Genomic DNA, 17203 nt, shown 5'->3' with positions numbered 1-17203 from the left:
AAATAAAAAGGCCACATTTGTCTTGTAGTAATAAAAAAGGGGCGACCTGGAGCCAATCCTGCAATTTCCCCACAAGTGAAAGAGTTGACATGCTGAAACCCAACCCCTGCAGGGGGGTCTGGGGAGATTCTCCCCCAGGAGATTTGTTGACATACTAACATAAAATACACATTCTGGTCGTCTCTTGAGAAGAAAAATAAATACATCTAATACTACACGACATATTTAAAAAATGAATGCCATTTTGGTGTTGTGTTACTTTGTTCTGAAAGGCTGAACCTGCTGCTCCTCACAGAGAGAAGAGGGAAGAGGCTTTGGTGGAATTACTTTACATTGTGGATAAGGGTGGATAGCCCCCATGTTCTGGTATCAAAATGAAAGACAGCCCCACACCTATCAATCATCACACCGTGGGTCTTATTTCATTACGTGTTGATTTCTATCAACACATAATGTGTATCGATGTATATAGAGATGTACTACATCAAAAGATCTCCGTCGGGACTTCCTACAACAACACAACGCCGTTATCTTGATATGATTGGTCAGAAGCTATTATCAAAGATGTTCTATTGAGAAGACTAAAAGTTTTCAACAACCGTTTCTAGTCTTCGGTATTCTTTGTTTTGGCGTTGAGAATAGTTTGGGCAGCATGAGAGCATGAGTTGAGAGTGAAAGCGTGTGTCACACGCCAGATGCGTGAGAGTTGGCAACCCTGGCATACCTCCACCCCTCGAAAGTTATCACTGGTTGACTCAGCCATGTTTATGCACTGCATGTGGATGCCAAAGTCGCGGCAAATGTTACGTAGGCCTAAATATAAACCTGCGGCGGAAATCCCTCTTGTCTGTCAAAGGGAGAATCTAGTAATTCTGTATGTTAGTAGGCTAACTGTAGTGTGATTACTGATTTTATAAAAGTAACGTAATGCGTGTCGGGCAATGTTGATAACTGTAGTGTGATTACTGAAATATAAAAGTAACGTAACGCGTACATTACTCCGTTACTGACAAAAGTAATATTATTACAGTAACGCGTTACTTTGAAAAAAAAACTAATTGCTTTGTAATGTGTTACACCTAACTCTGATAGGGATTGGTATCGGCAACATTTGGAATTCCGCATCAGCTTGGAAATTCTAATCCATAATTCTGTTATGATAATCCATGTTTAATGCTTCATTTGAACTATGTTGAAAAATAAGAACTTGACACACATTTGAAGCCAAAATATGATAGTTAAAGAACTTGACTCAAGGGACACTACGTTTTCTGAGCGAGAATATTTTTAGCAGTAACGATACCGTTAGTGTTTTGATTCTCCAAAACCTGATTCCATTTCCATCAAAGGTAAGGTAAGTCGTTTACAACAAAGTACCACTATGATGTTGGTTGTTACAGAGTCTGTGACAAATAAGAATTTAGATAATATTGTCTGCATAAACATTTCTTTTTCACAAGGATGTTATGCATATGGTGAATTTCCCCCAATAAAATTACAATTTGGTTTTCGCCACATTCTGGCAAATTCACAGTCAGTGACAATAATATTGGTTTGTATCAAATTGTGTGCCTGCCAAACTCCCAAAATCCTTGTGTTGAGCATGCTTCCTTACATTACCAGAGCAAACACACATATTTAAAATGTCAGGATTAAGGTCAAGCTTTCAGACGCACACAAACACATGAGCATGCAAACCCCATGTTCCTGTAAGGGGGGGGGGCAGCGGGGGTCTGGCCGGCAGACAAGTGTCTCTGCGCCGTCATGGTGACCTACAGACGGCTGTCCTCTGGAACACATCTCGCCCCATTCAGCTGCTTTTCCACTCGCTTCTCTTCATGTTTTTCATCCGTTATCTTTAAATGCACTCAATAATTATGATGCTATTGTGGACGTGGACTAGAATCACATTTTCAAGCAACATGATTAATCAATGGCTGAGCTGAATATTATTATTTTTCACATCTGAACTTCTATTGAGGTTTATCAAATGAAGCTTTGAATGTTATATGTCATTGTCCTAGAAAGGTAATAAAGAACTCCTTGAACAAAATCTTAAATTTGATTAAATCATTCTTTGGATAACGTTTAGCCAACGTCTTCAATTAATAAAATCATCACTGAGTCCCTTTTATTTTGTGCGGCAAGCAGGAGCAAACAATTGTTTTGATCGCAACAAAAATGCTCAACTTTTGGGCATGGCATCAGAAATGAACAACTTTTGGACATTACGGGGAAAGTTTGGTTCACTACTTCAGAGTCGGAAACAATCCTAGGCTGAAACCTAACTCTAATCCTACACATATTATAGTAATACTACTAATATTAGTGTAGCCTACTCTGTCTGACATTTATGAAACTCTGCAGAAATACAGGCTTTACACTAAAGTGGCAGACAGGTGCTAAAGCGTTAATATGGCCCAAACAATTCAGAGCGAGAAACATGCTCCACTTTAAAAAACGAGGCAAAATAAACTTGCCTTGTTTTGCATCTTTTTTGCATGTGCAGTCTCATAATGGAGATGTTTTGGGCCGTTTTAACAAGTTTGCACCTGTCGGCCACCGTAGAATGCTGATTTAGAATGAGTGTTCAACGTTATGAATCAAGCATAAAACTATTCTGTAGAGCCCTAGTTGAAATTCAAGATGGAGATGTCTGCAAATCCTCACCTGCATGAGAAAAGTGTAACTTATAAAGTGGCCACTGAGTGTACAGTCTAGCTTAAGATTCAGACTGAACATGTGAAATCAGAGGCCAAGTGAGCACAGAAATAGAAATCACATGTAGAGAACTGAGAGAGCAGACGGGAGTTGAGTGCAAGAGAGAGGGATGGTGATGAGTGTTAGAGTGAGAGAAAGAGAAATTCAGAGAGTGAATTAGGCGTAGTCCAAAAATACGTTTCCCTCCACTTTTAGCGACTTCCTTTCCAGAGTTTTGAAATGGTAATGTTTCTGCTTGTATTTGCATAATGTGCCTTTCCTCATTCCCCTTTTTTCCTCGGCTCTCTTCTCTTCAAATTGCTCTTCTCCTCCTCTTCCTCTATCCCTTTAACGGCACCCACCTCCCCCCTCCACCACCCATCCATTCATTCATTGCATTTATTTTCCTACACCTCCCTCTCCCAGTTCTTAAGTGCTCATGGATAATTGACAACTCTAAATAAAGATAGGATGTTCAGTCAGGAAAACAGAAGGCAGCCAACAGGTCTGCCACTTCCCGTGTTAACAGCTCTCCACTCCAATCCCTTGCCGCCTCGTGTTCTGCAAAGCCTTAATATCAGCGCTTTGCAGACAGAAAGTGGACGTGCGCACAAAGCATTAAGGCTAAAAAAGTAAAAAAAGACGTTCGTCACGTTTCTTGACGATTGCCCACGGCGCACACTGATGAAAGAAGCCATGGATAGAATAGCAAAACCACTTCTGGTCTACATTATCTGACACTTCATTTCCCATCCTCTTCTCCCAATTTGTCTCCCTCCTTCCTCATCACTTCTCTCACCTTCCCCTCCCTCCTCCTCCTCACTCCCTGCAGTGTCTGTGCTCTGACAGTTATGTGTGAGTGGAGCGTGGGCTGCTGCTAATTTGTGCAGAGTGGGAGAAAGCTGTTTTGGCTCGGGGAGAAAAGAGCTGAGTTTAGGCTAAATGCTGGGATGGATGGACAGACGTGGCAAACACACGCAGACACCAACACACACACACACACACCAACACACACACACACACACACACACACACACACACACACACACACACACACACACACACACACACACACACACACACACACACACACACACACACACACACACACACACACACACGCATCATTACGTGTTTGTCGTTCATTTACTCCCACTCTCCTAATGTCACGAGTGCATTCACAGATACAAACAGATGCCCAGCCCACATTGACATCAAGCGTGGAGGTGACTCCTAAAAGGTGCTGTCTTCTGCTCCTCTTAAAGAACCTCCTCCTGCCCAACCTGTCATCCTGCTTAATATGCTCCCAAAGCTGTCACCACCATCATCATCATTCTCTCTTCCTAGTTTTGATTCCGATTGATCCGCTACTTTTGAACGAAAATGCACTTTAAGGTTACCAGCCTTTATCGCCGTTGTTGCTGTATCACTTTCTGTGTTTAAATGCACTTCACAATATAGGAGGAACAGAACCATGCTCACAGGAAGTGTTGTTGTTGCTCTTGGCACCCGGTTAATTAATTCTAACACATCTCACAAATGTGTTAATGGGGTATTGTACTGTTCTTATTCCAATAAAATGCTGTTGTCCTTTTTTTGGCAGGCATTTGTAGCATTTTGTTATTATTAGGGCTGTAGCAAACTCGCAATGATTAAAGTCGTATTTAATGAGTCCAGTGATATGACTGTACACAGTGACGAGCTAGTTCAGTGAACTCAACTTGAGTCATACTAAATTGCAACCTTGGCTTTCACTATACTGCACATTGGGAAAAAGTCTTTTTTATGGGACATGAAACTTTTGACGATAATCATTTTTAATAGAATACATTAATGACATGTGAATGATATATGTATAGCGCTTCAGAAATCATTTCTGTTCACCTACACTTTTATATTTAGTCAAAATCATTTGCCAAAAATTTGAAAAACAACCATTTAACAGAATAAAAAATACATGACGGATTTTGAAATAATTTTTCTATTTAGATTTTTGACAATCATGTAGTGAAAATCTGATATTGTGTAAGTACTGGTGTAAATTATACTTGAAAAACTGTTAATACAATTTGTCCATACTGTTTTTGATCATTGTAATATATGAGAGGGATATTTGATCAATTTGACGAGTGAGTCACTGTATACATTTGAACAAAAGCAGAGAAGACTAATGAAATCCATTCTATTGAATAACCAGTCCTACTTACGGTACAATATTTCTCTCAATATGAATGTTATTTGTTAATATGTTTATGAAATGCCAGATGCATTCATGTGTAAAAACCCTAAAAATGCTCCTTGTGAACATAAAATAGCATGAACAGATTTAATTGACAATAAATCAGATAGAACCCAAATCATTCCAAGCACTTTACACGTCCTGCATATGTTCCAATGTGTTATCTGTGCAAATGTTGGTCTGTGTGTTTGTGCAGTGTGTCACTGAAGCACTGAAACATGCTATTAGCAGGCTAAGACTCCAGGCCTTGGCAACCATATCAGTGACATCAGTGCTGCATCAGCATTGCATCCCGCCACATGGGACAAACATACCGCTTGTGGGTTGATGACATGCTGATGTGGCGTGATCATCCCTCGTTCCTGTCAACAAGAGCGCGAAGTTCCAACAAAATGTCTCCTTTGCACGTGCACTTTTTCGTGGGCGCTGGCACGTGCGGTGCGAATGCTAAAAAGGAGCCGGCCACTGAATAATACATTGCCATGTACTAAAAACAATGTGCGACGTCAGCTGGTGGACATGATTGCATGTTCGGGAGTAAATAATAAGTTTGCTCATAAACAGACACTGACAGGGTGTGTTCTTGAGCCGTACATTAGTCAGCTAAGGCGACGCGCTATCACCAAATCCCCAATTGAGCATTGATGTTCTGTAATTAGCCGTTGTGCATCACGCAGCAGTAAACCAAAGACATGACTGCATCGACCACTCAGAGTCCTCAGGAAAACTCTCACTCAGAGCTGAGTAGGGAAGCTACAGACTTCAGTACTGGTAAAGATACTGGAGAGAGGCGCAGTCATTGGACCAAACCCCAGACATGAGTTGGCATGTTAGCACTTCTGGGTTCCCTCACCTCGAGGTCAATGTTACTTTTAAAATGATTTGAGTAGGATTTTCACGTTTTGTTCTGAAACATAAAATACATCAGTAAATACCCAACTTGTGACTGTGATCTGTGGTTAACCACGGCATACAAGATCTTCAAGTTGTGTTCTAGGACAGAAATGGTCAATACCCCGCTGTCTTAAGGGACAACATGAGTTTACCCTACATCCTGTTGAACATTAGCCAGCTGTAGCTTAGTTATGTTGACGTGAAGTTATGTTAGCTGTTTATTTCTTGTGATTGCATTAGCACTTCAACTATTATAAAATTGTTGTTAAAATATGTAGCTATTAAAAACGTGTTTGCCGTAAACCTTATTTTCTGGAATATTCCAAAATCAAATGGAAGAATTCCACTGATTTTTGTCGAGAGCTCTTGCGGTGATAACTTCCGGGCGGCCTACGAACATACATCATCACTGAACCACTTTATACCAGAGCAACACACACACACACACACACACACACACACACACACACACACACACACACACACACACACACACACACACACACACACACACACACACACACACACACACACACACACACACACACACACACACACACACACACACACACACACACACACACACACACACACACACACACACACACACACACACACACACACACACACACACACACACACACAGTACCAAAATGGTTGAGTGCTCCTGGTTTTAGAAGTTCCACAGGCTGCTCGTTGCTGGTCCATCCACCTGTCAGAGAGGAGGAAAAGGAGAGTTAAGGATGGTGCTCAGTACAGCTGAATAGATGCAAACCATCAACATTTGTGTCCTGCTCAAAGGTAAGAGAGGTATGGATTTATATAGAGGCTAATAGAGGGTGAGTGGGAACAAAATAGAAAGTGACCAGTTCAAAGCAGATGTGAACAGAAATACGCCTTTTTAAGAAAGTTGGAGAGGAAAAGAGAGAGATAAATTACAAGCAGACAATCCACGGTGGCTCAGTTTATAATCATTTAAACCTTGAAAAGTGGCTTACTGAAATACATCTCGAAATATTTCATAATGATGTCATGACTATGCAGACTTATTTCATCTATCTTTTGGATTTGCATGTGGGTAGTTATGAAATGAGTATTACAAAACCCCTGTAAATTGTCAAATCGGATAAAAAAATATGTATAACTAAAAAAGAAAAATCACAGTCCTACTTTAGAGTGACAAACATTTCGTTGTTGTAACAATGCTTTCTTTCCTCAGCTGTCTCAGACATGTCTTCTTACAAATGAAGATAGTTGCTTTTGTTGATAAGTGCAGTGATGTACAACTTAAATTCCTAAAAGGACTTTTCTTTGATAGTCCAACCAGGAAACATACTTATCTAATATAATATACTATAATCTGCTCCTTACATTCCCAGTCCTGTCATATCAAGTCAGATGTTCTTCTTGCATCAAAGCAGCTCCATTAACATCAACACTCATTCAAAACAAGATTAGAGCATGCTTAATTTAACATAAAATGACGAGTTAATTTAACAAAAAAACACCAACCGAGTATAGTATGACGCATTGAGAAGCCTAGCCTTCAAACTAATTGAATAATCGTCTTTTCAGAGAGAAGATACAGACCCGCGGTATATCCGTGCTACCTTGAACTACTATACAAAAAGGAGATATAATATAGTCTTTCATGGCTTGATCTGACCTTGGTTTGGTGTGGACAGTTGGTTTTTATCTGTGTGTGGGCTTTGTGCTTCTGCACATTGGGATTGAATAGACATAAGAAAAAAAGGCAGTGCTGACCTTCAGCTTTTATATCAGGTTGCTAATATCCACATCAGATTGATCGTACGGGAAGTTTGAGGTGCAGAAAGTAGAAAGACAAGTAACAACAATGTTAATACATGCATCACATGTCTTCTCTCATGTATGTTTAGCAGTCAAAAGAGGCTTTGTTGTAGCATTGCCCCAGCTCCCTTAACTCAAAGCGATTGGATATTTCCATTGGACAATGATAGAAAATAAGAGCTATGGCAAACATACATTGGATAGTTTCATCATATTAACAGAACTTTTATAATATGTAAAGCCTAAATTAAAATCGTCAAAAGTAAATAAGTAAGTAAATATATATAATATATATAAACATCACCGTCTTTTTCCCAACATTGCTTCCAACTTATTGCGGACTAGTGTTTGGCGTGGGTTACGTTGGCATGTACTGTAAGCCACTTAAAATCTGAAAAAACGTTTGATTAGTACTAGCGGGGTATATACTGATATCATTTATGTAATAGTAAAAAAATAAAAATGATAAAAATCTTGTATACTTGCGTCTGATTCCAGACCTTAAATCAGAAATCTCACCATAACGTCATTATAAAGGAAAACGTTGTCTAAACAAAAGAGACCGGAAGTACTATATGCTTACTCGTCTTCGGGTTATGGACTCGTTTTTTTTTAATACATTTGTCAAATACCAATTCTAGAAAAACTGAAACGGCTGTTGAATTGGTGCCATTTCTAGTTCTGCGCAAAATAGTTTGTTTGGCTGTGGCACCAACACTTCAGGTTTATTAAGAAACAGAATTTAAGTGAAAATTAGAGTGAATGTACTTTTTTATAAATGTTAATGGGCAATGATGACGAGCTTGCATGATACAGGTCTCTTATTATTCTAAGTGCTTTGTTGTTTTACGTTTTTCACAATCTTGTATCAAGGAAACAACAGAGTGGCTTAGTTGTTGAATGTTGAAGAAATCAAAGTTTCAAGGATAAATTCTGTGTTTTATGGTCTTTAGCTACTTTTAACTGAATCATCAACAATCAGTGCAGATATCCAACACTAACAAGCGTGTGTGTGTGTGCGTGAACTCCCTTAAACATGCGTAAAGCTGAAAATCAGCCCTTCATAGTCACGGTCTTTATTTTGAATCCAATGTGATGGAGTGCAGCCAACAACATAAAAAGATATCAGTGTACTAATACTCTGACTCTACTGTACACACAGAGCAGACTATTATTAGCCTGCTAGTCTGATTCCTAAGAAGCCCGCAAACATACATGTGAGAGCGTTGCCAAGGATACCATCATGTAGAAGTTGTGGCTCTTGTGTGACAGTGGCAGGCAGCAGACGATCTTTGGCTTAGGTTTTATTATCTAGCTGTTCCCCTGAATTCTAGCGCTTTTGTTGATCAAACTTATAACTGCTCCCAACTGCTTCAGCCTACATCGGTTCATCCTCGTGATTGACAGCTGGTACAAATGGCAATTATCAACGCTTTCACGAAGCAGACTTTTTTTTCACAGTCACATATTTCAAACTTTGCCTGAACTCAGTGGGTGTGACAGCATGCTGCCTTCTGAGATCGGTTAGGAACGTGGGCTCTAAATATTTCCCAAGTTTAAAACCGATAAACAACTTTCTCAGAAGAGGCAACGCTTACAATTAAAGTATTCCACATGTAAACATCAGGAGTCTCCATCGCCGTCACCCCTGAGCCGGGGAAAAGTTATCATGGCAGAAAAGGAAAATGTGAGATGGGACCATGTGCTGTGTCACGCATGAACGAGCAGCCGCACATGACATACCCGCCGCATTTTTGTTTTTCTGGGTTGCTAGGCGCTATTTTTAAGCCCAAGCAGACTGCTCCATGATTAATACATGATGGAGGGGAGGGGCAGAATTAAATATTCATAACACGCGCACAAACACACACCAAATGCATACTCTTGAATTTCATATTCTCGTAAAAGCCTGCTTTCCTTTGTCGCTTTAACAGAATAGCTTTTTTTATTTTGCCAACACAGAAAACAGGTGGATGTTGAGGTGAGACCTAATGGAGACTTTCTCTAAGAGATGGTGTGTGTGTGTGTGTGTGTGTGTGTGTGTGTGTGTGTGTGTGTGTGTGTGTGTGTGTGTGTGTGTGTGTGTGTGTGTGTGTGTGTGTGTGTGTGTGTGTGTGTGTGTGTGTGTGTGTGTGTGTGTGTGTGTGTGTGTGTGAGAGAGTAGGGTGGCGGTGGCAGATGGCAGAAAGATGACACCAGAGCTTTATAGGCGAGAGACAGGCCAAGAAATCACACACACAAAGGGAGAGTTGAAAGTGTAAGTGAGTGAGAGTGTTTTGCATCTTCCCTAATGGCCACCATCTTTCTTTTCTTTTCTTTTGCCCTCCTTAAACCCTTGACGAGAACTAGCGTCATGATAAATATGGAGCAGTTAAAAGAAAGAGTGTCAGAAAAGCGTGTGTGCGGTAGACGTGTATATTTATCTCTCTGTGTACAGGAGTCGTATCTCATGGAAAAGAGGCATGTTTATGGCGTGTCCACCCATGAATGTGCAGACTGTGACCTCTGATGCGTCGCGAGGAAGACAGGTCAAGAGCTCTCTGCCTTAACACACAATGATGAGAGAAAATCTCCATGGAAACCACGTCAAACAAATATGCAGAGGGGGGGAGGGAGTGAGACTCTTATGAGTACGGGAAAGGAGGAGTGTTCTTTTAAATGTAGTGTTGCTATTATTAAAACTATCACGTGATCTTAAGGGTTTGTATCTCTTAATAATAATCTCCACAAGCCACGACGTGCATGTGGTTCATAACAGTTTCCTGCTCAAGAGGCAGCAATTGAACCCCCGATGTTCCCTGGTGGAGCGTAGTTGATAACCTAATACATGCACAAGGCAACATAACAACCCGACACTTGAGGTTACTATTATTAGAGTTCACACCCTGATATATTCATGCTTATTGGAATGGTGTATGGCCATATCTTTATCTTTTGTTAAATCAAATTACTATTCATATCCTAATATGCACTATTAGAAGTGACAGAATAGAATAAGTATATACTGTATTGACTTATTCTATTTGAGTTTTTGTTGATTTGTATGATCTCAGCTTTTAAATAAAAATGTTTTAATTGTATTTAGATTTTATTTCATAATATGTTTCTTTTACTTATGAGTTTTGTAAAGCAATTTGAAATGCTTTGACGTTGAAATGTACTATATTAAAAAAAATGTGCCTTGCCTTGTTTTGATCTTATAGAGGAGTGCTCTTCAAACCAAAGCATGGAAAGCTTCAAACCCTATCATTGTATTTGTAACCAATTCTGATAAACCATTAATGTCTTCAGGCATTTATCTGAAATAAATCCAAACACATCCTTATAAATTCACCATCTTTGGGTAATGGACTCAACCAAAGCAAGCACTCCATAAGTCTCCTGCATGTCTAAGTAACACGTCTAAACCTTTACAATCCGATGTTCTTGATGTATATTATACACTGCAATTCAGAGCTATGCTGCGTGTATGGATACAAATACAAGTTGGTTCTATTGGTCACTAAATAGAGTACATCTGGCGGTTTGTAAGTGAGGGTGTTTTTATTCTGGCCTTAAAGGAAATGGTGTCTCAATGCTCTGTCCACTCTGAAGCAAACACTGGGCAACACATTTTTAAAGCACTCTTGTCAAAACAAGGCACTTCCATTCGGTCCAAACAACATTACTGTAGTATCAAACTGAGATGTAATAGTTGTCTTCTGTACAACTTTTATTTTTACAGCAGCATCAAGAGATAAAGTTCAAGAGGGATGAGACCGGGGTTCAATAGCTCTTATCGCTCTGTCTGTGCTTTGACCTTTCACTCTGCTTGTGCTTTTACAAACTGGTTAAAAGGAAAGAAGAGTACTTGGAATGGCTTTTATTTTTGCAGAGTGAAATCAAACTGTAACAAGAGCTGTTGTGCACTAACAAGGTCATTTGTCTTTGCCTATTTAGAACAAATGTTTGCTGTGCATCGTAACATGCTGGTAGCAACATGTTATTATGTAAGTCAGCAATGTCCTGCGGGGCGTTATTTCTGTGCGGAGGTGGTCGCAGTACAATGGAGGACGGCGTTTCTCTGAGTCATGCGGACACTGATGAATAACTTAATGAGTTGACCTATGTGACCTCGGCCATACGCATGCCCCTCAGCAACAGTTCGGCATACTAAGTCTCCCATGTGACATCTAGGAATACACGTGCAAATGGGCAGTAAAAATACATATACACCAAGTAAAAGAACATCCATGCCTCCAAGCCGAGGCAGGAAGAGAGTTGAAGCATCATATCCAGAAACCCTGGATGTGCCGACAGACTTCCGTGTGGACAGACATACGTGATCGCCACATGGAAAAGGAAGAGACGGAGTGCCAAGTTACCGCAACTGGCAAGAAGACAAGTAGGCTCAGAGGCTAGCAGGAAGCGGGAGTGCCTGCTTCAGTGGACGCACACCCGGTGTACAACGGTAAGGAGACCTCTCCGTGATGCAAGAGAAGATAGTACTCATGAGGATTCATTTAAACGCACTTCTGATACAGGACACAGTAATGGTGCCAAGTCACCTTGTTCTTGGCGGCCTTTACTTCCGTCTGACTTCCAATCAGCGCCGCATTGTGCCAGCCCCCAGCCAACCTGTCTAGTCCAGTACAGCTCTACAGTCTGGAGTATTCCGAGCCCTCGATATCAGCTTCAGAGCTCTGCCACCCTCCACTCCATTTGCCAACTATGCCATCCTGTCTGCCGAGGCTCCACCAGAATTGCCCTTCTGCTAGAACCAAACTCCGAGCCAGTCGGAGAGTGTGCCAGCCGCGCCAACCTGTCACCGTCACTCTAAACCACAAGATAACCTGCTGCGAAGCCAACATATGAGGAGATTCGTTCCAAAATGAGACGTCCATCATGTGATTGACGGCTAAAATAACTACTTAATACAACTTTGTCGGATGCTTTTTTTACTAACATGGCAGATTTCTACTGGAGAATTAAGTTTAATCTCCAAAAACTTTGGAAATGACTTGTTTATATTCTGATGGTCACTTAAAAGCTCCATTTCAAAATATGAATAACTTACGAGCTTGAGAACAGGTCGCTCTAACTTCATTCTAGTAAAGGACTTCCTTCTGTTTGCCCTAGAACATCTTAACAACACTGGCAGGTGGCAGGCTGTCAAATATCTCACGCTGCCTGGCTAATAGCAACCACAAACCTGGCCTAGTCGCTACACCAAGAGTCCGCACTAGAACCTAAGCAATGGTTAAACACAAGTGCAGTTGCAGACTAAGTTGCACGCATATAACTTTTGATTTTATGTGACATAACTTTCACGGCTTGGAACATGTAGTGCCAATATTATTTAATTAGAGATCCATCATATTTGCATATAACCCTTTATATATACAGTCTACGGTAAACGTAGAAGAAAAAAAACTGAGGTCATTTTCAAACAGTGACACCATTACATTGCGTGTACTGTATGTATACCACAGATTTACAAAATTCCAATAATGGTATATTACAAATTATTTAAAAAAACAGAATGTTAGGAAACAAAGCTTAGGTTTGCTCAACAAGATTTAATATCTATGTAGAAAAATGCAAACAGTGATATTTAATTTGAAAAAGCTGACCTGATATAACTTGTTCTGGTGCTTAGATTGTAATTTGTCTGAGTCTGTGTACAGGATTATACCCCTGTTTAACTTCTCCCCACTGCCCCGCTACAAACCACTTGTTGGTGTTGCGGCCATGTTTACCAACTACTCAGCACTTCCTCTGGGCATTTTAAACCTACAAGACAAACCACAGCCTTTGACTTTATTTTTACAGCTGGACCTTTTAGGTTTGTGCACCGTCGGTGTACTTCTGCCTGTGAGTGTACTGTTGTATGCACTGAGTAGGTATGAAGAGGACAAAGGAAGTCAATGTTGGTGTTTGTGGTATACAGTGCAGTAAACACAGCATGTGTTTGTGTATAGTTAGCGAGTACTTTCATACACACATCAATGCCATCGTAGACATCAAATCCATTAGGTCTTAGAAACATACAGACATGTTTAACGTATTGACCAAAATGTACTAGAGTACTATTGAAAATGAAATAAATCAAGCTACTGTATTATGGCATCTCACCAATCCACTCAGAGTATATCACAGTCTTTTCCACAGTTCTTACTGTGATTTCCAAGATTAACATATTAGAAGTGCAACAAGTGAAAGAGCGACTTTTTTACTGATGTACATACACACAGAAAGAAAAATGTTTACCTCCCCTGAGAAGGTTATTTTTCTTTTGTCAGCGGAATTACAAAAAACTAAAGCCAATTATCATGAAAATTGGTAAAAGGGTGAAGGTTGGGCCAAAGAAGAACCCATTACATTTTGGAGTGGATCTGAGTCACGGGGTGGATATTTGAATTATTTTCCGTTAACATTGCAAGAGACTGTCCTAGGCGGAGGGCTGAGCTATACTACTGCCCTTTTAGTTAGACTTGTTATCAAGTTAAATGGGACAATTTATCGCAGTAAAGATTTTAGGTCAGATGGTCCAGCCCTTCCATCCATCACTCTCACCGAGCCCCACACACACAATAACTGTTCAGAAAGACAGGCCATGTGGTCTGACAGCAGGCAGGCAACACGAGGTAAACCCATAGGGAGACAGGAGATCCCTGTGATACTGAAGACGAGTAGCGTGTGTGGGGGGTGTGTGTGTGTGTGTGTGTGTGTGCGCGCGTGTCATTTCACTGCTGAAAGGGCTGAACATGTACTCAAAGAGACAGACATCTGTAGAGGAGTGGAGGGGTCACTGCGTAGAGAGAAGGGGCTGTCTGTGCGTAAGAGCATTACACATGTGGACATCACATGGTAGATTCCACTTACTGGTCACGCAATAGGTCACAAATATTGCAATTCATACGTATGCAGGTATACAACGTATAAACATCACTCATGCAGAGTAGAGTTTATGAGTGTGCTCCGGGCTCAGCCTCTACTATCTGTAAAGAATACTTCTGATTTTACTTTGAATGTCCAGTCCACCTGCAGCATGGCTATTCCACTGAATGTAAGCACAAGCGGTCTTTCAACAGAGACAAACAAAAGTTCACCATGAACACGCAAACATGAAACAAGGGCTGGCTCCTCTTGGTTGATAGATTGGTCGTTTTTGTCTAAGTCATCTAAGATTTAGTCATTTCATTATTTCAATTTTGGTTTTTTTATGCTGAAAGACTCGTTCACAAGAAACATATTATTATCACATCTCTGGTAAACACAAGATTAACGGGGTTTTCTACCTCAGTTTTACAGATGACTCAGCTAAATCAAATAAAGGATGGAAATGCTAAATCGTACGAGTGATGGTCAAACGATTTTAGTCGAGGACAGCCTCAGTGAAAATCCAAACATTTATTATAAGAGCATTAAAACGTCATGTTTCTGTTCGGGAAAGAGGTTCCAAAGGGTTTGTAAATTATTTTAGTTTCAGCTCTATTAAGCTCCTGTGAAGAAAATATTTTCGAGATCTGTGTATGTATGGACCCTGTGCTTGGACTAAAGTCGTTTTACAGACTATCATTTTTATGCCATTTTTACTTTATTAAACTTAAGATCGACAGAAAAGTCTCAAGATTGAGTTAGAGAACAGAAGGATACAAAGGAATGGAAACCCTGAAGAAAAATAAATGAGAAGATATGCATAATATAGATCATAAATATGTCCACTATATGCACTGTATGTGATGATTATGAACTGATGACAAAGTTGAGAAAGTCATAATGTCGCCTAACTTATTCCGTTCACTGAGATTTATCTTGCAGATAAAAACATGTATGTGTATGTTTAAGAGAGAGTGAGGCAAATAAAGACTGGACACGACAAGCTAGTTACAACAGCAGGCTGAAAACCACTGCAGGTCTCCCTTGAAAAAGAGATCATTGATCTCAATGGGATTTTACCTGGATAAATAAAGGTTTTGAATTGAATTGAATTGAATTACACCTTTTGTGTCTAACAGTCTGTATTCACAAGAGCTGTGTTCACCCTGTGCGTTGCTGCCTGGAATATGGGTGTGATTCCCAGCACGTCCAGTCATGTTCAATCCTTATAAGTGTGTGTTGCAGCCACTGGCTTTGAGGATCACAGCGTGCGTGTATGTTCGAGGCCTGTGATTAGTTTGTGTGTGTATGTGAGTGAGGGAAGGTAAACAGATAGGGTCAAAGTTAAAAGTGTTACAAGCTAAACTACTTTTTTTGTTTCATTGTTAAAGAGCTTAACGCAAGAAGCATTGCTTTAGTTTCTCCATGTTATTTAAAGCTGTACCAGTTACTTTCTGGCCACTAGGGGGCAGAATAACCACTAACAGAATCACAGTCCTGACATATTGTTTTCCTTTAAAATTGCAGTGGTTCTGCAAAATGTTGTTGCATGGCCGCTATCGTACATAAGGTTTTTTTGTTCAAAATAATGCCTCTGTGACGTTAATGAAAGCAGCTAAGACTCAACCATATTGTGAAGATGATGAAAAAAACATAAATTGGCCCCAAAAAATGCTCTAAACTAAACCAATTGACATTGCTTGATCATTTGATTCATTCAATTTTTTTTTTTTTTTTTTTTTTTTTTTTTTTTTTTTTTAAATCGACCCACAACTGTTAGTACATTATGGTAGGCTATGGGCCATCACTTGGAACTAATCATGCAGATTATGATATAAGAAAGATAAGTTGAACAAATTAAGTCTTAATCAAGATGGATGTTCCTCAATATATGGTAAGATTCCAATGGAAGCAGATAGAAAACAAATACATACCAGCCCTGTTAAAAATAACAGGCTTCCGTATACACAAAAACAAACACAAGAAAGGCAGACAGGTGAGAAAACATGATCAAGTTAAACAAATCCACCAACAAACCCATCTAACAGTGCAGCCCAGCAATATAGCTGTTGCAATAAATACAGTTTTGTGAATATATAAATATTTCTCCAGGGAGGAAAAGCTAAGACTTGTCCTATAACTGATGGCTGAGTGTGATACAAACATAGCTTAAACTTGACAGAAAAATTAGGGGAGTTAGAGAAACAAAAAGGAAACAATAAAAAAAATTGGAACGGTTTGAAATATAAAAAGGTACACAGAAAAAAGCGACATGGAGGCAGAGAGAAATGTCATGAATACAGTAATCAAAGGGGGTGTCCCCATGTCCCACAGCCTCAGGTGCTGCTGGCAGGAGTGTGTGTTGTGACCAATAAGTGGCTGAATAAATAGCAGAAGTGTTGAAGTTGGCTGGAAATCAACCTGTTGGGTGCTATATTGGGTTTATTACTGGCCTATATAAAAATGTGACAATTATAAGCATTTCTACTGAACACTTAAGATTGTGATCAATTAATCAGTCATTTTTAAGGCCTTAATTCTCTCCCAATACCATTACCAATGTTTCAGATGTTTAAACAAACGCCTAAAAGGTAAATAAATGTTGTCATTTTGACAAATGTTATGAGTGAAAAATATAAGGAAAGTGCAATAATCCAATCTGCATTTTAATTTGGGGCAATCCATGACCATATTCAAATG

At 39.8% G+C, this 17203-nt stretch overlaps 1 protein-coding gene across 7 annotated transcripts in view; it reads right to left on the bottom strand.

The window, feature by feature from the left end:
* hdac4 (histone deacetylase 4) overlaps positions 1–17203 on the bottom strand; it is a 203751-nt gene that overhangs the window by 116447 nt on the left and 70101 nt on the right. For all 7 annotated transcript variants that reach the window (XM_034109649.2, XM_034109651.2, XM_034109652.2 and 4 more), the window contains exon 3: positions 6483–6545. In XM_034109649.2, coding sequence (XP_033965540.1) covers positions 6483–6545 — 63 coding nt within the window. The remainder of the gene's footprint in view (positions 1–6482; positions 6546–17203) is intronic.

This window comes from Pseudochaenichthys georgianus, chromosome 21, assembly GCF_902827115.2.
Source record: "Pseudochaenichthys georgianus chromosome 21, fPseGeo1.2, whole genome shotgun sequence".
NCBI lineage: Eukaryota > Metazoa > Chordata > Actinopteri > Perciformes > Channichthyidae > Pseudochaenichthys > Pseudochaenichthys georgianus.
The sequence above is the reverse complement of the archived record's forward strand: the minus strand, read 5'-3'. Positions and strand labels throughout refer to the sequence as shown.